At 47.3% G+C, this 21,913-nt stretch overlaps 1 protein-coding gene and 1 pseudogene across 4 annotated transcripts in view; one reads left to right on the top strand and one right to left on the bottom strand.

The window, feature by feature from the left end:
- STK24 (serine/threonine kinase 24) overlaps positions 1-21,913 on the top strand; it is a 121,559-nt gene that overhangs the window by 85,462 nt on the left and 14,184 nt on the right. For all 4 annotated transcript variants that reach the window (XM_053217320.1, XM_027065126.2, XM_053217329.1 and 1 more), the window contains exons 3-5: positions 1,943-1,999; positions 12,031-12,139; positions 12,431-12,588. In XM_053217320.1, the coding sequence (XP_053073295.1) occupies positions 1,943-1,999; positions 12,031-12,139; positions 12,431-12,588 (324 nt within the window). The remainder of the gene's footprint in view (positions 1-1,942; positions 2,000-12,030; positions 12,140-12,430; positions 12,589-21,913) is intronic.
- Positions 17,111-21,662, bottom strand: LOC106978327 (40S ribosomal protein S3a-like; annotated as a pseudogene).

The following is a 21,913-nucleotide window of genomic DNA, read 5'->3' as shown; positions in this document are numbered from 1 at the left end:
GGGTGAGGCAGAGAGGGAGGGGGACACAGAATCCGAAGCGGGCTCCAGGCTCTGAGCTGTCAGCACAGAGCCTGATGCGGGGCTCGAACTCACCAGCTGTGAGATCATGACCTGAGCTGAAGTCAGGCGCTAACTGACCGAGTCACCCAGGCACCCCTCAAAGCCCGTTTTACCCTTCCCCCAGCTCATCCATTTACTGCTCCCTTTTGAAAGTTTCTTTTAGGGTTGGTGGAGGTAGAAATTATTGGGAATCCTGACTGATGGGCCAGGTTAAGAGACCTTTTCTGTCTTGGGTTGCGTAAGCGTCGTGCATTGGAGGCATGATGCTGCCTGTGGGGTGTGCTGCCCGAGGCGGCACAAGTTACACCTGCACCAGGGGCTTCTCTGTATCCGGATATTTGTCCTTCACTCCGTCCCTGGTTTTCATACTATGCACAGCATCTCTGTCCTGATCCAGGTGGGGAGGTAGCACAGTTTTTCTTAGCACCCTTCTCTTCTGCTGGGAAAGAGAAACCAGCAGCTGGGGGTTCTGGTTTGGGAATTCTAGCCAGGAGGGGAGGAGCGAGGCAGAACCCACAGCTTTTAGGGCTCATCAGGACCATGGGGGAGGAGTCAGCCTACAGAAAGGGACAGTGATTGAACACAGGATGGGAGCTGTGGAGAACGAGCATCCAAGGGAAGGTGGCCACTGAATGATGGCGTCGGTGGGACTGGGGGTCGCTGGTGGGAAAGGGCTGTGCTGGGTCACGCATCCCTAGAATCACTCACGGGTTCCTCGCCACCAGAGCCGTGACCAGTATCCACATCACTAGGGGGCCTTCTTGCCTGCCTGCTGGCTGTGGGTCAGCCACTGTTGACAGCAGAGGCTTGGAGAGGAAATATCTGCCTGGGTCCCTCAGGTTGTAGGAGGGCTCAGGACCCACACCCTGGTCTGGATTGTCCCCGAGCCCGGGGGGCTCCTCACCACCTCACGGATGCTCCCTATCCCAAGTGCGGTGTGGAAATTGGCTTACTTGTTGGTTTTCAAGTGAGTATCGCTTTAGGATTTGTGTTTAAAAAAAGAACTCTGGGGGCACCTGGGTGGCTCAGTAGGTTAAGTGTCTGCCTCTTGATCTCAGGCCAGGCCTTGATCTCAGGATTGTGAGTTCAAGTCCTGTGTTGGGATTCGCGCTGGGTGTGAAGCCTACTTAAAAACCAACAAACAAACTCTAGAAGTCATGGGGGCCTAGTGGCTTCAGGAGAGACAAAGGGAAAAGTCACGGAATGGACAGTGGTGAGGACACAGACACAAGCATTAGGCTGGGGCCTGCTTTCCTGGAAAGCTCCCTGAAGATTACGGTAGCCTTTGGGCTGTCGGAAATTGGCTGCCTTTCAAGGGGGTGGATGAAAGACTGCACTGCTGTCCGTCCTCCACTTCCCCCCAGGAGTCCTCACCTTTGCTCAGCTCCCAGGGAACCTGGGCCCTGCACATCCCAGAGCTTCAGGCAGAGAGAGGGCAGGGACCTGTTCCCGCGGCTGCATGCTCCGGGCGCCTCCTAGCTGACACTGGGGTGTGCCACGTGTGACGCTGCGGTCCCTGATCCCCACATCCAGCTGTTCTTGAGGATCACCACCTGAGGTTCTTTAGAAGGGGAGCCCCCTACTCTGACCGCCGTGCCTTCCATCCGCTCCTTGAGAGATTCTGGTTCAGTAGGCCCTGAACCTGCTGCTTCTGTGTGGCTGCCGCAGGCCGGGATGAACTGGGCCAGCCCCGCCCCCGTCTGCACTGGGAGGGCTTTTTCCCTGCACGGGACTCACGTGCACGCGCTTTCTTGCTGTTACGCATTTATGAAATTTTCCAGTTCTAAGATAACAGTGAAAAATATCCTGAGGTTATTTAAAATCTTTTCTAGTTTTGCTTTTGAAAAATCATTTCCTTTTTTTGTTTTCTTTTTTTCTGTAGGACACTAAATTGTGGATAATAATGGAATACCTTGGTGGAGGCTCTGCACTAGATCTAGTAAGTATCACACCTGACGCCTAAACACGCATGAGTTCTTCTCACTAAATCTGGGCTGTAGAGATGATTGTTTTTATCCGTTTCAGTTTCCCCCTTCAGTTGCATGAAAAAGGGACCAATATATATCCTTATAACATATATTTCTGCTTCTAATAACATTACTGAAGATTTAAGGTCTGCTTTTGAAGCCAGTTGTGTTGTTTCCTGGGAAGCCAGTGCATTCGTCCATGGAAGTCGTGAAGGATTTTGCTTGTCATTATCTTACATAAGAACAGTTTGTTAGCTTGTCTTCCAGAACTGGTTTTAACTTCTGTGGAGCTGATACCCCATTGCTCTTCCTTATTTCAGATGGTAGTTTAGCTTCCAAAATATGTGTGTCACATTTTCATATAATTAATTAGAATCAGGAATTTGAAAACTTAAAAAAATTGATTTCAGGAGTAAGACAGGCAGGCAGAGGAGGATGATCACAGAACAGTGTCACGTGTCGGAGCCGTGGCCAGACCAGGCAGGAGTGCACACTCAGAGCCCTTGCTAGCGCTCACTGCGTGTGGATGGCGGAGCCGGCCCCGCACCCTTGGTCTTGTCCCCTGCCTGGCCTGGACCTCCCGTGCCAGTAGTGGGTGCCAGCCCATGTGCAAGATAGTGGAATCTAGCGATGGGTTGACTTCCCAGCCGTGGTCTTCAGCTTGCTTCTCTTGGTAGAACATGGTCACATGTTGGCCTCTGACAAGGTGCTTACAAATAACTAGTGAATCATAAGTATTGCGTAGGTTGTCCTTGAAACACAGTGTATGCAATACAAGTTTTTAAAAAATGGACACAGTGGTTTTAGCACTTGACATCTCGTCCCCACTGTGGTCGCACAGTGACACCTGTGTCCGTGGCACTCTTTTCTTACCTGTCCTGGAAGGGCTGATTTTTGGGTGAGTGGTAGTTTCTGGGACAGGCCTCATCTACCATTTTAGTGTTAGTAGGTGGGTCCTGTCTGGTGGACGCTTGGGGGATGATGGGTCTGCCGTTCTCGCTGCCCTCAGAGGGATTGCCGGAAGAAGCTGTGTGTCAGGGGTTACAGTCTTACATAGGTTTTATCCACTAAGGAAAGAGATGTCCTGTGGTTAAAAGATTTCTTTTTTACAGTGGGAGTAGGAGTTAGTAGTTTTGGGGGAAGGTAAGCCTCTAAAACATGATGTATCTCCAAAGGTATTACGTACCCAATTTTACAATATCACATAATGTTATAAACCATAAAAGCAATTGGTCAGAGTAGTGTTCAAAAGGAAGTTTCCAGAAGATTTTTTTTTAATGTTTATTTATTTTGAAGGGAGAGAGCAGGGGAGGGGCAGAGAGGAGGGAGAGAGAAAATCCCAAGCAGGTTTCGCACTGTTGGTGCAGAGTCTGACTTGGGGCTCGAACCCACAAACCGCAAGATCGTGACCTGACCTGAAATCAAGAGTCAGATGTTTAACTGCCTGAGCCACCCAGGTGCCCCGCAAGAAGAAAATTTAATGTGATATCAACAATTCTGTTAAAATGAGAAAAGCAATAGAAGAGCCAGATAAACTGTTTTTACTTGCTTTGCATCTTTTCCATAAATTCACACATGATACAAAGAGCTTTTCATTTTTGACTCTTTTGGGAAATACTACAGGAATGTAGAAAATTTTCTCATTTTGTGTAATTAGATTTACCGTTACCTTGAGTGCATCTCGTTTGTGACATACATGAAATTGTTTGCAAGGACTCTTCCCTCCAATATGGAGACCTTCAGGATGGCAGTTCTGGTCTCTCCATGCTCTGGTTTATTCATTTTTAAGGCCATGGTAATTGACTTTATTTAGTGGTAACTGTCTTTGGAAATTTGAAGTCTGTGAAATTTTAGACATTACAATTGGAAGGAGGTATAGAGTTCTCCATTTAAAAAATATCTCCTATATTAGGGCTCCTGGGTGGCCCAGTTGGTTGAGGGTCTGTCTCTTGATTTTGGCTCAGGTCATGATCTCATGGGTCATGGAGTTGAGTTATGCTCAGCGAGCAGCCTGCTTAAGATTCTCTTGTGTGCTCTCTCTCTAAAAAAAAAAAAAAAAAAAATTAAAAATCTCCTGTAGTATCAGTCCCAGCAAACTGTCATCCACCTTCCACATTAATGGTCCTGGTGACAAGAACCAGGCACCCTTTGTTGGACATCCCTAATCATCTCATTTTAATTGATGGGCAAATGGAAACACTCAGAACTTTGGTGTCCCACCTAGCAAATACAGCTGGACTTTGGGCCTTGTTGTGTCCAGTGGCAAAGCTTGTGGCCTTCCCTGACCCCACATGTCCTTCCTGTCCCTCTTACTTTATTGTACCTTTCTCGTATCCCCTTGCTGTTGGCATGTCCCCAACCTACAAAGATGAGGATACTTTAATAATAGGATACAAGAACTATTTTTTTGAATGTTGAAAACCATTAGGATTATTTTGAGAGTGTCTATTATTTGTTTATAAAAGATTTTAAGAATGAGAATATTGTAGCATATACAGTTTGATACCGTATAGCTGAATGTATGGATTTGAGGCATTTCTCTGGAAAATTAAGCTTTTATTAAGTGTCTCTCTTCTGTTAAGAGGCATAGTGCTAATATATGTATGTGTGACTTCGGAGGAGCCCCACAGGTGGGGTGTGTGGAGGGAAAGGAGACCAGGCAAGGACAGGGCTGTGCTACCCCAGGGCATGAAGATCTTACTGGCTCTTTCTTTACCTTTTGCCCTCCAGATGCCTCTTGTCTCTTCATGCGCTTAGTAACTGAGTCCGCTTGGGCTGCCATAACAAATTACACAGGTGGGGGGCTTCAACAGCAAACATCGATTTCTCATAGTTATGGAGGCTAGGAAGTTCAAGGTCAAGGCACAGGCAGATCTGGTGTCTTATGATATGAGACAGATTTCAGCATTTGAATTTTGGGTAGAGGGGTGGACACGCAGTTCAGTCCCTAACACTAATGAAAACTAAGGTTTCAGTGTAGTCACAGGTATACAGCTGTCTCTCTGTTAACCCCTCCCTGTTCTTGGCCACGAGCATGTTGGTGTGTATGCAGATTTTGTTTTTTGCTGTTTTACTCTGCATTGTGGTTAACAGGTCTTTTTACTTAGGCTCGGAGATATTAGTTAAATTTCTCTCATTGTATTTTTTTTTTAAGTTTATTTATTTAGAGAGTGTGTGGGTGAGCAGGGTTAGGAGGGTTGGGAGGGGGGTGGCGGACAGAGGGGGACGGAGAGAGAGAATCCCAAGCAGGCTCCACGCCTGACTCGGGGGCTCAAACCCACAAACTGCGAGATCATGACCTGAGCCTTAATCGAAGTCAAGAGCTGGACGCCCAGCCAGCTGAGCCACCAGGCACCCCACCTCGCGTTGACTCTTAATGACACTTTAGCCCGGGGCAGGAAGGTGGCCACCTGCCTTTAAGATTGCCTTTTAGCATGTCTGATAGTTAATTTTGGGGGGCTGGCTTTTAATTCTGGAATTGAGGTTCCAGGTAGAGGCCGGCTCCAGGTCAGGATGCGGGACAAAGAATTGCCTGGATGTTCCCTGGCGGGAAGTGGGGTGTTTTGGATGTAGGTAGGGAGCTGTCTGGGTGCTGAGAGGGCTTCCTCAGGTCCAGGCCACTGAGCCCTGACATACCAGCAGCGTCAGCTGTCGGAGCCCAAGAGAACTGCAGACCTGATCCTCTCTTGCTGTTCTGTACATTCAGAGGGGGCCCAAGAGAGGAAAGTGACTTTGCCCCAGGCTAAAGATGGTGGCTTCAAGACCAGGCTGAGATTTCTAGTCTGCAGCACGGCCTATTAGTAAATCTTGGGCTTTGTGGATGAGACAAATTAAAGGACACAACCGAAAGGCTTCATTACTTCAGCTTTTGTTAACACATCTGCTCTTTGTGAATTACTGAGAGGCTGGCCCGTGCATGAACTCCCGGTCCTGTTGTCTTTGCCTGGGCATCTCTGTATCTGGTGGAAAATAAACTGATGCTGTTGGAGCATGTGTGTCCCTTGGAGACTTCTCTTCCTCTTTCCTGGGGATGCATCCTTTTTGACTTTTGAAAAAAAATGCAATTGATTTTAACCTGTTAGAGCAGTAAAATATGGTATCTGGCATGAAGAATAGTATTAGACATAATATGGCTTAGTTTTTTTTAAGTTTATGGTTATTATTATTATTTTTAGTAACCTCTACACCCAGTGTAGGGCTCGAACTCACAACTCTGAGATCGAGTCGCATGCTCTTCCCACTGAGCCAGCCAGGTGTCCCCAATGTAGCTTAGTTTTTTTTTGTTTTTTTTTTTTAAATTTTTTTTTCAACGTTTATTTATTTTTGGGACAGAGAGAGACAGAGCATGAACGGGGGAGGGGCAGAGAGAGGGAGACACAGAATCGGAAACAGGCTCCAGGCTCTGAGCCATCAGCCCAGAGCCTGACACGGGGCTCGAACTCACGGACCGCGAGATCGTGACCTGGCTGAAGTCGGATGCTTAACCGACTGCGCTGCCCAGGAGCCCCTAGCTTAGTTTTTAAGAGTCATGAATGTTAGAGTAAAATAGGCATAGGTTTTATTTTGAATGCATATGTGTGAAAGTGTTCAACCTGTTGAATTTTTTTTAATTTGAAAGATAATTAAATAATAAATTGAAATTAAATGTTTGTAGGATCCTAAGCAGACTCTGCGCAGACAGCAGTGAGTCTGATGTGGGGCTCAAACCCATGAACCGTGAGATCATGTCCTGATAGATCATGTCCTGATGGAAGCCCTAGAAGCCACTGTGAGAAAACGCTGGGTTCTAGTTTGAAAACCAGTAAATGTAGATAATTTCTCAAGCTCCATCTTCTTCTGGGGTGCCGTGACTTGTGAATGTAATGGGTATCATGCAGTTAAAGACTTTGTAACTTAAAACGGGATAGGTTTCGAGTGAATTCATTTTTCGTTCAGATAATATTTGTTGTGTGCCTGCCACATGTCAGGCGTTGTGCTAGCCCCTGGGAGTTAGTGCAGTGGACGAGGCAGAAGGCAGTCCCACTGACACGAGCCGTGTTCTAATGGGAGAAGATGGCTTGTTATATTGTACGTGGGAAAGTGCCATCAGGGGAAGAAAGCCAGCTGGGGTGGATTGGGAGGATTGGTGTGAGGATTAGGTCCGGATGGCCAGAGCCCAGAAGATCTGTAGGTGGTTAGGTCAGTCTGTGCTGCAGGAGAGCATCAGGGATGTGCTTGGAGTCTAATGAAGAAGGAACTGTGCTCCACAAAGTAGTCACTCAATCAGGCAGAGATATTTGACAAACTTAAAAATGAATATGCAACATGATTTTATTTTACTTTAATTTTTTAAATATTTATTTGTGAGTGAGCACAAGCGGGGGTGGGGCAGGGAGAGGTGGGGACAGAGGATCCTAAGCAGACTCTGTGCAGACAGCAGAGAGCCTGATGCGGGGCTCGAACCCATGAACCGTGAGATCCTGTCCTGAGCTGAAGTCGGACCCTCGACTGATTGAGCCACCCAGGCACCCCATGCAACATGGTTTTAAACGATCAGATGGTGTATTCATTAGTGTTAGGCCGAGCTGCTGTTGTAGTGGTCCCCAAACAGCATCTCACACAAGAGAGAAAAGTACAGTTGACCTTTTAACAACATGGGTTTTAACTGCACATGTCCACTTACATGCCGATTTTTCTTCCTAGACAGGACAGTACTGTAAATGTGTTTTCTCTTCCTTACGATTTTTTTTACTACCATTTTCTCTGGCTTATTTTATTGTAAGAATATAGTACATGATACACAGAACATACAAAATGCGTGTTAAGAGACTGTATGTTATTATTAAGGCTTCCAGGCAACAGTAGTTAAGATTTTGGGGAGACCAAAGCTGTATGCCGATTTTCAACTATGCCGGGGCCGGTGCCCCTAAACCCCTACTTTGTTCAAGGGTCAACTCTCTTTCCGTCCCACATGTGGGGTCACTGGGCCCCAGTCCACATGGTCATCGGGGCCCTGCCCTGGAGGGTAGCTCTGCCATCTGTTACCCATGGCTTCCTGTGTCTTCGGTCACTGTCTTCTCTGGCTGCCAGTGTTTTCAGGGCCAAGACCAGGAAGGGGCAGTCGCTTCTGTGCATATTCCACGGGTGAGAACTTAGTCACCCGGCCAAGCCTGCTGAGCTGCTGCAGGAGCTGGCACGTGTGGCCTTGTTGGGTGGCCGTGTGCCTGGCAAATCATCTCTGTTAGAGTGGAGAGGGGAGAACAGACCTGGGGGAGAGGGAGTTCAAAGTCACCCAGAGATGAGACTCCCAGAGTTTTTTCCTGGGAGTCTTTCTTTTATAAAGATTATGTGAGGAGTGCGCAGTCCTCCTAATGAGAGAGAGCACCTTGTTTATATTGCTTGGACACGTTAATGGTGGAGGGTGCTAATCTAGGACTCTGAGAACTTAGCCGGGTCTTCCCCACCAGTGAAGAACTCTGGTGCAGAGAACAGCCGAATACCTTTTACAGCGAACTTTGACACCATCCATCGATCCTCTCCCTGTAAATAGACTGTCTCTCTTTGTCCCCTTCCCCCACTGCCCCCCGCCCATGGCATATAAATCATTGGTGGGTAGTGTTTAGGTCAGATTTAAAAGGGCATGGCCAGACACACATTAATCAGAGAGCCAGCTCCTAATGATTCAGGGGAAGATTTTTAAATTAGAAATTAAATAAGAAATCTCTGTTCTTCTTATCTCCCCTTGGTGGTGACACCAGGCGGCTTTGCTGTTTCTTTCCTGAGACTTGATAACAGAAGGGAGGTGGTGGTTACCTCCAAGTGGCACCAAATGTTACTGATTACCTGCTTGGGTAGATACCTGCGGGAGGAGGGAATGGAACCCATGCTCTGAGGTGGGGTTTTGCAGGACTGGGTTACCCTTGTGCATTCCGGTGCATTCCGGGCCAGCAGCCCTGCCTTCCCTGCCCTGTTCTCCCGGGTTACCAGAAAAGTGCCTTTTCCTCTTTTTGAGTCTTAAAAATGTCTCTGACCTGTGAAGACTCAAATATATGTGGAGAAGACAGACCAGGCAGGGTTTTCAGATTGTGTTCTTTGGAACAGTAGTTCTGATGTGTATTTCTTGAAAATAAGACTCTTGGCCAGATAATTGTGGGGGGAAATTAGGTTCCATGGAACAAAGTATGCAGCATGCTACCTTCGTCTGAGGTAATCTTTGGCAATCGTAATTAGAAATTGGGGGCACCTCAGTGGCTCGGTCTCTTAAGCCGCCGACTCTTGATTTAAGCTCAGGTCATGTTCTCATGGTCCTGAGATTGAGCCCCACATCGGGCTCTGTGCTTAACAGTGCAGAGCCGGCTTGGGATTCTCTCTCTCTGCCCCTCCCTCACTCTCACTCACTCTCTCAAAATAAAGGAAAATAAAATAAAAAAAGGAGATTGGGATCCTCCTTGGCAGGTTAGTTGACCCACGAGTGTGACCTCCAAGCGTGTAACACGTGGTAGGACCAGAGCGACCGGCGCGTCGTCCTACTCGTGTATTGTGCACGGGGGACTGCCGAGGGGGACGGCTCGGTCCCGGCACGCGGCTGCCACTGCCAGAGTCCCCTGAGGCCCGCGGGTTAGGAGAGGCAGCCCGGCTGCCCCCCACCTTCCCTCTTTCATGCACACAAGGGGGGTTCCCGGAGCCCCCAGCGGGGCCTGCAGCAGGGGCGGCCCAGCTCGCCCGATGGCTGGAAAGCAGCGCCAGTGGGAGTCCAGCCGTCATGAAGGGAAATGGGGAGCCTCGCTTGCCCCCATCTTGGGTGCCATCTAACAGCTGTTCGGTCACCATCATCTGGCAAAGGCCCTGAGACACACAAGTAGGCCTGTCTGAGAAAGGGTACGTGTGTCTGTTGGAATGCTGCTCTAGAGAGGGTCTTAGCTGCCCTTCCCTTTGGATTAAAGCACATCTCTTCCTCTCTGTGCCTTTTTTTTTTTTTTTTTTTTTTTTTGAGTGAATCTGTCAGCTTTAGAATTCCTTCACCTTTTTTTAGTTTTTTTAGTTTTTTGTTATTTTTAAGGTTATTTATTTTGAGGGAGGGAGGGGGAGAGAGAGAGAGAGAGAGAGAGAGAGACAGAGAGACCGTTCCAAGCAGGCTCCATGCTGTCAGCACAGACCCCAACACAGGGCTTGATCCCATGAACCCTGAGCTCATGACCTGAGCCGAAATCAAGAATCAGACCCTCAACTGACTGAACCACCCAGGCGCCCCACTGTTTTTGTTTTTGGTTTTGTTTTTTTGAGTGTAGTTGACACACGATGTTACGTTAGTTTCAGGCGTACATCATAGCGATTTGACCAGCGTGTTCCATATGCTGTACTCCCCACACGTGTGGCCATCATCTGGCAAAGTACATCACTGTCGCAACACCACTGAGTGCGTTCCCTGCGCCGTGGCTTTTATCCTTGTGGCATACATTCATTCCACACCTGGAATCCTGTCCCTCCCTTGCCCCTTCACTGTCTTGCCCAGCACTTCCCTCCTCCGGCAGTCACTAGTTTGTTCTTTGTATTTACAGGTCTGATCCTGTATAGCTCATCTGTCTTTTTAAAATTTACGCAGGGATGGTCACGGGGTGGTGGCTTCCTTCCACGAAGTGTGAGGATTTGGGTGATGATAGCATCCCTGTCAGATCTAAAATGTGATTCTGAGGATTATCATATGGATAAAAAATTAACATAAATCATGAGAATTCTGTCCCTCTCTCTGATGGCACCATTATTGGTCCTGTAGGGAGTGTTAGATTGTTGTGCTGATTTGTGGAACTATTAGGTGTGGTTGAATTCCCTGCTCTGAAGTAATGGTGGACTATTTACCTTGTCTGAGCTGCACTCTAGAACCTAATTTTCCCTTTTAACAGAGGATATATGAATTTGGCATTTCTTCCTTACATCTTCATACAATTATAATTTTAAGGCATCAGTATTAATTCTTTTGAGTTTCTCACAGTAAAGGTTTTCAGAGGCGATTATATCTTATTTGGAATAATAGACTAATATATTTATTATGTGACCCCCCAAAAAAAAATATCCCGCATCACTGGAATTGAGCCCTTTTCAGCTCTCTTCCCCCAGGTCTTAAAATTCAGATTGGAGGGGCGCCTCGCCTCTGTGGCTCAGTTGGTTAAGTGTCTGACTTCGGCTCAGGTCATGATCTCAAGGTGTGTGAGTTCAAGCCCCACGCTGGCCTCTGTGCTGACAGCCCAGAGCCTGAAGCCTGATTCAGGTTCTGTGTGTCTCCCTTTCTCTGCCTCTTCCCCGCTCATGCTTGATCTCTCTCTCTAAAAAATAAATACACATTTAAAAAAACTTCAGATTTGGAAAGTTCTGGTGCATGTGTAGCCTCAGACGGCAGTCGGCCCCCAGGCCACGACCACGGGCGTGGTGATGACCATGGTATGTGTTAGGATGGGGTACCCTAACTGTGAGCTCCCAGGCTTTGGTCTCTGGACTGAAGTCCCTCCCAAGCTTAGCTTGTTGGCACGACTGGGCTGACCATAGGCTTTCTCACTGGCCCTGCTTCGATTCTTAGCCAGATTTGCTTTAATTGGCAAACTCTTTTTCTTTGCTGCTTTCTTTACTTTTTGGGGGAGGGGTCTTTTAAATAGGTTTTAATTGTTCAGGCAAAATGGCTATTTGGAGTGAAGAAATTTTTATTTGATTTTTTAAAAAATGTTTATTTACTTATTTTGAGAGAGCAGGGGAGGGGCAGAGAGAGAGGGAGACAGAGAATCCCAAGTAGGTTCCCAGTTGCCTGCACAGAGCCCGACGCGGGACTCGAACCCACAAACCATGAGGTCATGACCTGAGTCAAAACCAAGAGTCGGACACTTAACCGGCTGAGCCACCTAGGCACCCCTGGAGTGAAGATGTTTTTAGATTTGAATATTGTTCATTTAACATGGGTATTGACTGTGTTTGATCATCTCAAACTTCTCCTAAAATGATCATTTGAGTAACTTTAATAACTCTTTTTTTTTACTAGTTAGAACCTGGCCCTTTAGATGAAACTCAGATTGCTACTATATTAAGAGAAATACTGAAAGGACTTGATTATTTGCATTCGGAGAAGAAAATTCATAGAGATATTAAAGGTAAGAAAACATGTTGCTTTCCATGCCTCTGAAATCCTAAGGCGGGTGGAAAGGCCCAGTACAGGGGAAGCTTGTACTTCTTCTCAAAGGGAGGTTGTCCTGCACGTGTTCAAGGAGTGCCTTCAACCTGCCTGGGGTGGGGTGGGGCAGCTTTGAGGGGGATCCCACCGATCCTGCCCGCGTTGAGCACGAGATCTCGAAGACAAGAGACTGTACATGTTCCGGAAGCACTAACGGGTAAAGCCGAGCAGCACAGAGCGTCAGGAGGTGTCTTGGGGTCTGTTTTTGCAGCTGCCAACGTTCTGCTCTCTGAACACGGAGAGGTGAAGCTGGCCGATTTCGGGGTGGCGGGGCAGCTGACAGATACCCAGATCAAAAGAAACACCTTCGTGGGCACCCCCTTCTGGATGGCGCCTGAAGTCATTAAGCAGTCAGCCTACGACTCCAAGGTAAGGGCCGACTCTTCCTGTTTTCTGGGTCCAGAGAGTTGTGTTTTGTGACCCAACCTCACAGCTCTTCCAGGTGGACTAAAGCAGGTTCCTTGAAGCAGGACGTGAAGGTAGTTCTCTCTGACCTCGGTTAGAAACAGATTTCATCTCTGTCTCCTACATCGTTTAATACCCTTTATTTATCCAGCCCACAGTTACTGAGTTTTTTTTTTTTTTTTTTTGGCTTAAACAATGTGTGCTCGATGGTGGTGGGGACCAGAGAAGGAGCCCATTGGAAGGTAGGTATGGCAGAACAGAGGACCAAGGTGGCCAGAATGGGTTCAGGCCTCCTGAGACGGCCCAGGCATATGGGTCCACAGAGAGGGGTGGGGATTGTCTGTCTATGGGTGGTGCTCGAAGCCTGAGCGGGAGTGGATAAGGGAAGGGGGCCCTGGACAGAGCCCTAAGCATAGTTAAGGGACAAGCATAGAAGGAGGCTCCCACGAAAGAAATGGAGAGTTCATAAAAATGTTAAGACCAGAGTGTGGAAAGAATATGCTTTTAGTTAGTGCTACAGATTCTTCCTCTCATTATTTTTAATTCTTAGTTAGGATCATTTATTCTCAGAGGCTCCTTCCCAACAGGAGGCAAACCATAATTCTTCTTTTCCACCTTTTTTACCTGTCAAACGTCCTCTCCCAGTTTTTCCTGGGTTCTGTTTTCCCTGGTACCTTCAACTTTCTTAAACTTCCTAGTTTAGACTATAAATCCTAGGCACCTTGCCTCGGGAATCTTTGATTTAACTCCCCTCTCCCCCAGGTTGCTCATTCTCAGGTTGTACACAGAATAATCGTCACACGGTCCACAGAGAATTAATTGGTTCTTTTGAACGGTTTCTAGGAAAACAAATATTTAACTCACATACATTTACATGCCAGGCGTTGTTTTCGTCTTTTTAAAATGGGAGTCTTGTCAGCAGACAGTAGACTTTTCCTAGGCACAGAACCTTCTTTCCAGCCCTCTGGGCATCGGTGGGAGCCGTCAGCTGTTTAAAGAGCAGATGTTGTATCAGTGTGGCAGGTGTACCTGCTTCTAGCATGGCAGGGACCCACCTGGCTTTCTCACTTTTAAGTTGTGGTGGTGGCTGTGACTGCCATGGTCATGCCGATGGCTTTGGTAGCCACTGGCCGGAAGGTGACTGGTGGGTTTTCAACCCCTAGCGTAACAGAGCTCTGTGGGCTTCATTGTGCTTTTTGCCCTGTGGATGGATTCCCTCCATCCAGAGTCCTCTCTGCAGCCACCTTTGCTGATGGCGTCATAGCATTTTAGGGCTTGACCAGTCCTCTCTCTCTATTTTAGGCTGAGGCCCTTTTATCGGAGTTCGTAAGTCTAGATTTTGGTAGGGACCAGAACCCAAGTTTCTGAACTCATCTGATTACACCACACTGATGGCTTTCTTCTCTTCCTTTCTAGTAAATGAGCTGATCAATCACGGCGCTTGTGACTCTGGATTCAGTTCTTGTATTTTCAGTATTAAGACACCCATCACTGGTCACTTCACATTTTTTCCTCAGGGAGTGGCCTGGTTATCCAGGACCTTCCCCTTCCTCTCTTTCTTCCTCTTGCAGGGCCACTCTGGACTTTTGCCCAAGATGTGGCCTCTGGCAGCAGAGGTTTTACTGCATCATAAAGCTTTGCCACCTTTCTTCCCCTGGAGTTCTTATCCTGATCTTCAGATGCCCTTATCTGATCAGTAGGTGTCCCGGTGTTCTTAGGTAGATTTAAAGATACTGGTCTCCAGCTCTGGGGACGCCCGCTTGGCTGGGGAGCTTGAGAACGTAGATGCCACTCTTCTCCCTAACCTTTCACTATACCTCTTACTCTGGCTTGTCAGAAGTGAATTCTTTCATTTGCCTGGGTCATAGCCAACACCTCTCAACTGGAAATCATGTGCGAAAATTACATTTATGTGAACTTGGCTTCCCAGATTTGTTGACCCAGGAGGTGTGGAAAGTGCAGATAAGGCTAATCTCTATGTCTGAGTCTGGGGCCTTGGGGGATAACATGACATTAGTTCCCTCCCAGTAGTTGTGGCTCTGGGCTAGCAGCTTTTGTCTGGAACAATGCCTGATTTACAGATCCTCTTCCAGTGACTGCCTCCCTTCTCAGAGGCTGGCCTGGCCCCCTGGCCGGGTGCTCTGTGCTCTTGGAGGGGCTTTGTGGTTACTCTGCTCTCCTGATACACAAACTTACTTGGTTTTTTTTCCATGGGCCCCTTCCAGTCTTCCTCAGGTGTCCATCCAGGCATTTTCTCCATCAGCCTTTGCATTCCAGAAAGGAGCGCACAGCCCCGGTGGGTGGTTCTGTTCCCATCACTTTCATTTTTGGTACACTCCCTGTTGTTCAAAGGAAGGTCTGGTTGGGCCAAGGATAGCATGCACCTACCTTCCTGGGATCTTCATCTTACTGGACCAAAGTTTTATTAGTTAATGAATTAAAATTTTTATTCGTTTTATGTATATGTCTAGAACCTTGTTTAACGTAATGACCTCTTGAACCCGTATCTTTGACTGCTTGTCATTTGTCCAGACTCCTTAGGTGTCCTGAATGTGTTTGTACACAGAGGACGTACATATAGGACGTCTTATGTTGATCTTGGTTCATAATCTAAGTACGACATTATTAGGTCATGGTTACCCATGTGTCTTAAGAGCCTTATTACTGTTATTTTTAAGGTGAAGTAGGGTAGCTTGGTTTATTTAAGAAGCCTTGAGACCTAGAAGATGTGCCATGGGAGATAACTCTGCTCTCCCATAAGGAAGCCTTTGCTTTCAACACTGAGCAGGGGCTTGGGCTGGAGAACATTAATCTTTCTCCCTTGGCCCCCCCCCCCCCCCCCCCGCCCTTTGTGTATAAGGTTATGGTGATGGCATGTTAGCAAATGGATTGGACTTGTGTAAAGACATAGTCCGTGTTCCATGTCCCTTGTGTGTATTCATTCATTTGGTTATTGCTGTAGTTGTGCCCAGTGCTAAATAATTGGTATCTCCCATGAGTAATTGCAGTACTGGGCAGGTAGCTCTAACAGGGAGCAGGGGCGCAGGGAGCTGAGTGAGGAATGTCAGAGCGAGCTGGGGAAGGCTTCACAGACCCCTTAGAGATGAGGGAGGGATGTTCGACCCAAGTCCAGTGTGGGAACGGAGAGACCTATGTATCTGGATTGTAGATTGTGGTGAAGAATGTAAATGAGGCTGGAGAAATTGACTTGCCTGTTAACTGAAATATCCTGTAGACCCTGAGAGGCCGGTGTCTGTATTCTCTTGTAAATGACTTTTCCCTTTTTATGGCCTCAAAAGCAGTACATACTGGAAAATACTTTGGGGGGGGGGTGCAGGGAAGTGATGGAAAAAGAAAAACATCTATAGACCTATCACCCCAGCACAGGCTTAAGTTATTTTGATGTCCAGTCTCCAAAATAACCATATATTGTCTAACCATGGTGAAAAATGGCAATAGGTGATAGATGCGTTGGTGGGGAAAAAAAAATTGTTAAAGATGAGTGAAAAGCAGCACTATTAGCCCATCAGTTTTTGGAATCTGCGTGGTTGGCCTGTTCACTGCAGCGTGTGATTGGCCCTCCCTGTCTGGTGCTGATCCGCTCGCTTCCTCTGGTTCCAGCACAGGATCAGGAATTACCACAGACCCCGCTGCGAGTGATGAGTCCTGGAGGTGGGGGCAGGATAGGATGTGAGCCAGAAGGGAAAACATGCAGCTAGGAGAGTAAACAGTAGGCTCTCAGCATGAAGTAGTGATTGGGGCTTTTCTAATCAGCCGTGTGTTGATGTTTGGTGCTGAAAGGATTTTTATACCTTTATATGCTGCTTATAAATGTGTTCCTCAGTACTGCATCTAAGTAAATAGTTTCTGTCAAATCCTTTTTTGACCTGTGTTTTGACTAGTTATAACTGACTTGGGATACGTATTTTTTTCTTTTCTTTCTTCCTTTTTTCTTTTTTTTAAAGATTTCCTTAAAAAAAATTTTTTTTAAACGTTTGTTTATTTTTGAGAGAGAGAAAGAGACAGAGTGTGAGCAGGGAAGGGGCAGAGAGAGAAGGAGACACAGAACCTGAAGCAGGTTCCAGGCTCTGAACTGTCAACACGGAGCCCGACTTGGGGCTTGAACCCATGAACTATGAGATCATGATCTAAGCGGAAGCTGGCCGCTGAACCGACTGAGCCACCCAGGTGCCCCAGAAAAGATTTCCTTTTATTAACCACCTATATAACACTTCTGGTCCAGATCACTGCAGCTTAACAAATCACTTCCAATTCACAGCTATTTATTAACTAAGAGCAATGGGTAAAAGCCATACACCAATTCAGAAAACTTCATATCACCACCAGTTTAGAACATCTAATTCACCAAGTTTAGATGATTTAAAAAGGACAATCAGAAATTAAACATCTTTGGGGTGGCTGGGTGGCTCAGTTGGTTGAGCTTCTGATGCTGGCTCAGGTCATGATCTCATGGTCTGTGAGTTCGAGCCCTGCGTCAGGCTCTGTGCTGACAGCTCAGAGCCTGAAGCCTGTTTCAGATTCTGTATCTCCCTCTCTCTCTGACCCTTCCCCGTTCATGATCTGTCTCTCTCTGTCTCAAAAATAAATAAACATTAAAAAAGAAATTAAACATCACAAATAAGATTTTTTATTTGTCAGCATTAAATGTCTGAATTTTAAACAGATTCTCAGACTGGTGGCTCCTATCCATCAGCTCGTTCAAGTTTAGCACTGGTTTCATCCCCAGTAGTTTTTCCAGAACTACTGCCTTCACCATGAATCTGCAGGAGTTTTCCTAATTCAGATGTGGGCTTCTTCAGCATTTTTACTTTTCTAACAAAGACCTCACGGAGTGGATAAATAGACTGATAAGCCTTTTCTGTATCTTTTCTGATGCAGTCTAGAATGAGTTTATAAATTGAAAAAAAATTTTTTTAATGTTTATTTTTGAGAGAGAGAGAGAGCACAGTCAGGGGAGGGGCACACACACACACACACACACACACACACACACACACACACACTCAGACACACACACAATCGGAAGTAGACTCCAGGCTCCCAGCTGTCAGCACAAAGCCCAACAACGCAGGGCTTGAACTCATGAACTGTGAGATCATAACCTGAGCCAAAGTCAGACGCTTAACTGACTGAGGCCCCCCCCCCCCCCCCCACCGGGCACCCTTGTTTAGAATCAGTTTATTGACCACTTCTTTCAAGTCATTTATCTGTACCTCTTGGGTCGTGATTTCTATCACCTTTTTCCAATTTTGTCAGACCTGTTGGTGTCGACCATAAGTAGTCTTCTGCATCTGGTTGTTGCGTTTTTTAGTAAAACCAACACAAAATAGACGAAGCAAATAACCATCAGTAATCATGACATCACCATGAGCTTCAGTCCTGGTCTGCTGTGTTTTGACCATGGAGCACATTTTCTTACAGCTAAGATCCATGTCATGGAAATTAGGCAGTTTTTGCCCTGAACATCCTCACTAATCAGCTTGACTTTCTAAATGCAGCTTTATCGTTCCTGCAAATCAACAAGGCTCACTTCAAAAATACAACCCTTGAGGCCATCAGATGTGACTTTGTTTCCTTGATTTCTCCTGACGAGTGTTTTTCCAGTATTTCTTATATTGACAGTGGCTGGTGCTTTCACATCGTATGCATCGTACTTAGAAAATGGACCAACCGCTTTCTTCCTGGCTCCCTTTTTGTCACCTTTCATAAGGCACTTGTTCTGACCACCACCATCGTGCTACTCAGGGAGCCAAAAGGCAGGATTCTTGTTTTGTTTTGTTTTTCTCCCCGCTCCTCTTCCTCGTGATTATAGACAGTTGACTGTGGTTCCTACTAGAATATTTTCTGTTCATAAATTTTTCATACCACTTACAGTGTGTTGTATCTGCAGATTTGTAGTCAGCTTACTTTTACTTAATTAACATGGTATTACAAGGGTTTAGAATGTTGTATTTTAGTAGCAACCCCAGCCTCACTGGCAAGAGTCTCTGATCATCAATACCAGGTAACTCTGTGGTCACTTAGGAGCATGCCTCTAGAACTGTGCATGTAGGAAAAAAAGTCTGTTCACAGATACGTATCTGCATTTCAAAGTGCCTGCCCTTACAACTGTTGACTTGGGTTTATATCGAAAACCCGTTTGTTTTCTTTTAATATCTAGTTTCGTGTTTTTCCCAGATGGCAGTAAAACAGGTCTCTTCTGATGCCTCGATTTTAATTGCTTTGGAAAATGACCGCCCTTCCCCCACTTAACTTTCATTTTAAAACCCAGACACGTGTTCCCATGTGATGCCACATTTCCTAAATACAGTAATAGATAGACTCTGGTGTTATTTCTGATTCTCTGTCAACAACATCGTCACATGTGCAGTATTTCCGTAAATATGTTAGAGCAACTTAATCATTCCTCCCAGGTTTAGTGTGAGAAATGCTGCTGTTGAATGTTTTGGGCAGCATACACCATTTTCTAAATCTAAAATTACTTATTTAGGACAGATTCCTAGAAGTGGAATTAATTGGTTTTAGCAAGTGTGGATATTTTTATGGCTTTTGATACATAATGCCAGCTTCCTTGCCATGTGTTCAAGTGTCCATCAAGTTCTCCACATTAGTCAGCAGGGTGTGAGATGTTTGGAGAGGGAGTCCCCAGGGAGGAAGACGCTCGGGAGCCCCCCAGAGAAGCCCAGGGAACAAAGGATAGAGGGGGACCAGGTGCCCAGAGGCCAGGAGCCACACACCTGGCACCTGGCTGATCTAGGAGGATCCAAAGAGGAATTCAAGAGCTGGCGTGACACACGGGCTCCTGGCTCAGCTGCCTGGCTGGCTGGCTGGCTGGCACATGTTTTGCTATGACGAAGCTGTACTGGCCGCCCCCCCCCCCCCCCCCCCCCCCCGGGGACGCAAGAGGGCGATGCCTGTGCCTCTCTGAGGACCTTGGCGATGTCTTATGGGTGGGGCTGAGAAGGCGTCTTCCTTGGCCGACCTTTGGCCTGTACTGGCGTGTGGAAGCAGGGGCCGGGTCCTTGAAATGTTGTGGCTGTCTGCTTATTGTCCGGCCTGGAGCCTGAGGGAAGTAAGTGCACGGGCATGCCACGAGAGGCTGCCAGCAAAGACCATCGTCAGTCTGGCCTTCCAATTACCGAGTTTTTAAGTGGTTGTGGGATGCTTGGGGGCCTGGAGGCGGTCCCAGGGGTCAGTGGGACTAAGGCCGTGTCTGTACGGCCGGGAGGCAGATGGATGCCAAGCAGCAGGCTTTGCAAAGAGCAGTAGTTCTCGCCAAGTCCAGGAAGGCAGGAGTGGCAGCTGGACATTGAGGGGAAAGAGCTGCCGCCATGTGAGGGCTGAGTGCTCCCCCGCGCTCGCATCCCTCCCTCCCTGCACGCCTGCTCTCGTCCTGCCGCACGCCCCCGTGACCCAGCTGCCCCCTCCTGGGGGCAGGCACTCTGCGGTCAGTCACCTTCTTGCTGATTTTTTTTTTTTTATTAAAAAAAAATTTTTTTTAACGTTTATTTATTTTTGAGACACAGAGAGACAGAGCATGAACAGGGGAGGGTCAGAGAGAGGGAGACACAGAATTGGAAACAGGCTCCAGGCTCTGAGCTGTCAGCACAGAGCCCGATGCGGGGCTCGAACTCACGAACCCGTGAGATCATGACCTGAGCCGAAGTCGGACGCTTAACTGACTGAGCCACCCAGGCGCCCCCTTGCTGATTTTAAAAGCAACTACACACGTGAACCGAAGCAGAGTCCGGGCTGCCAAGGGAAGGCAAGTGGGAATATGGCTCCCCGTGCCGACTCTTCCAGTCCGATCCCTGTAGGACGAGGAATTTAGAATGGGGCTTGCCGCCTGTTGCAGCCATCTTCACTGAGAACAGAAGAAATGGAGCGTGTGGTTGGCCCCGACCGCACGGGCTGCTGGGTGGGGAGATAGCCGTGAGGGTCTCTGGCACTCACTAGGGTTGTGAGGACACGGTGGGTCTTGAAGGTCAGAAATGTCTGTGTCCTGCCGTGACCCGAACGGTGTCTCAGCCTTTCCGTTTCCTTGCCGTAGAGTGAGTGGAGGGATCGGTTAGGTTCTGATCTGCCATGGGTTTCCAGTGCCCGGTGAGCAGAGCACCAAAGGTGTGGTAGTTGCCGTGGGGCAGAGGCCACCCTACCTCCTCCCCTGCTTTACTGGCCCCTTGGTCCTGCTGTGTCCTTAACAGCGGCTGTCCCCTTTGCCGGGGGCTGCTAGCAACTGCCGAGGGAGCCTCCTTAACTGCTTTCTTCAAGACTACCTGCTTTTTTTTTTTTTTACTTGCCTCCCATGGCCATGGGGTTCGGTTCCCCCCAGCTGACCCCCTGTGGCCACAGCAGGAGTGGGACTGGGCAGCTGGACCCTGTGTGATGCCTCCTGCTTCCTGCCAGCGGTGGATCTAACCAAGCCCCGAGAGCCAATTAACCTGTCATTTGACAGGAAATACAGGAGCTTGAAAAACAGCAGTAATTGACTCCAGAAGAAACCAGACAAATCCATAATTTGGGGGCCTGTTTCTTCCTCAAGACAGTGGCACTGGGGAGATGGGGCAGGGTGCAGACTGTTGTACATTAAAAGAGCCTTAGGTGACCTGCCGGCCGATCGCAAGGTATGGGCTTCCTTTGGATCATGATTCCAGCAAGCTGACCGTGAAAATACTTTAAGAATTGAGAAAATTTAACTATTGTTACAGCATATTAAATTATTGTTAATTTTTAAGTTTACCTATTTATTTTGAGAGAGAGCACGAGCAGGGGAGCAGTATAAAGAAGGAGAGAGAGGATCCCAAGAGGACTCCATGCTGTCAGTGCAGAGACCGACGTGGGGCTCGAACTCACTAACCGTGAGATCATGACCTGAGCTGAAACCAAGAGTCGGATTCTTAACCGACTGAGCCACTCAGGTGCCCCACATTATTGTCAGTTTTAAAATTACTGTTAATTTTAGGTGTTGATAGGTAGTAAAAAACCCTTACAAAGCTGAAGCAAAGGGTGCACGTCATGGTGTGTGTGATTTCCTTTACAAGGCACTGTGGCAAAAAATAGACAAAGCCCATGTGGCAAATTGTTAATAATTAGTAACTTCATGTGATGAGTCTGGGGGGGGGGGTACATTCAGTTAATATTCTCCATTTCTATGTGCGCTTGAACATTTTCGTAAGAAACCCATTTCCTTTAAGTTCTAGGCACTATGTGAGGCATCTTGCTCAACCACCCTGGTATTATTCCCATCTTACAGATGAGAGAACTGGGC

The sequence above is a fragment of the Acinonyx jubatus genome, chromosome A1, assembly GCF_027475565.1.
Source record: "Acinonyx jubatus isolate Ajub_Pintada_27869175 chromosome A1, VMU_Ajub_asm_v1.0, whole genome shotgun sequence".
In the NCBI taxonomy this organism is placed as follows: Eukaryota; Metazoa; Chordata; class Mammalia; order Carnivora; family Felidae; genus Acinonyx; species Acinonyx jubatus.
This window is presented reverse-complemented; position numbering and strand designations above follow the sequence as displayed.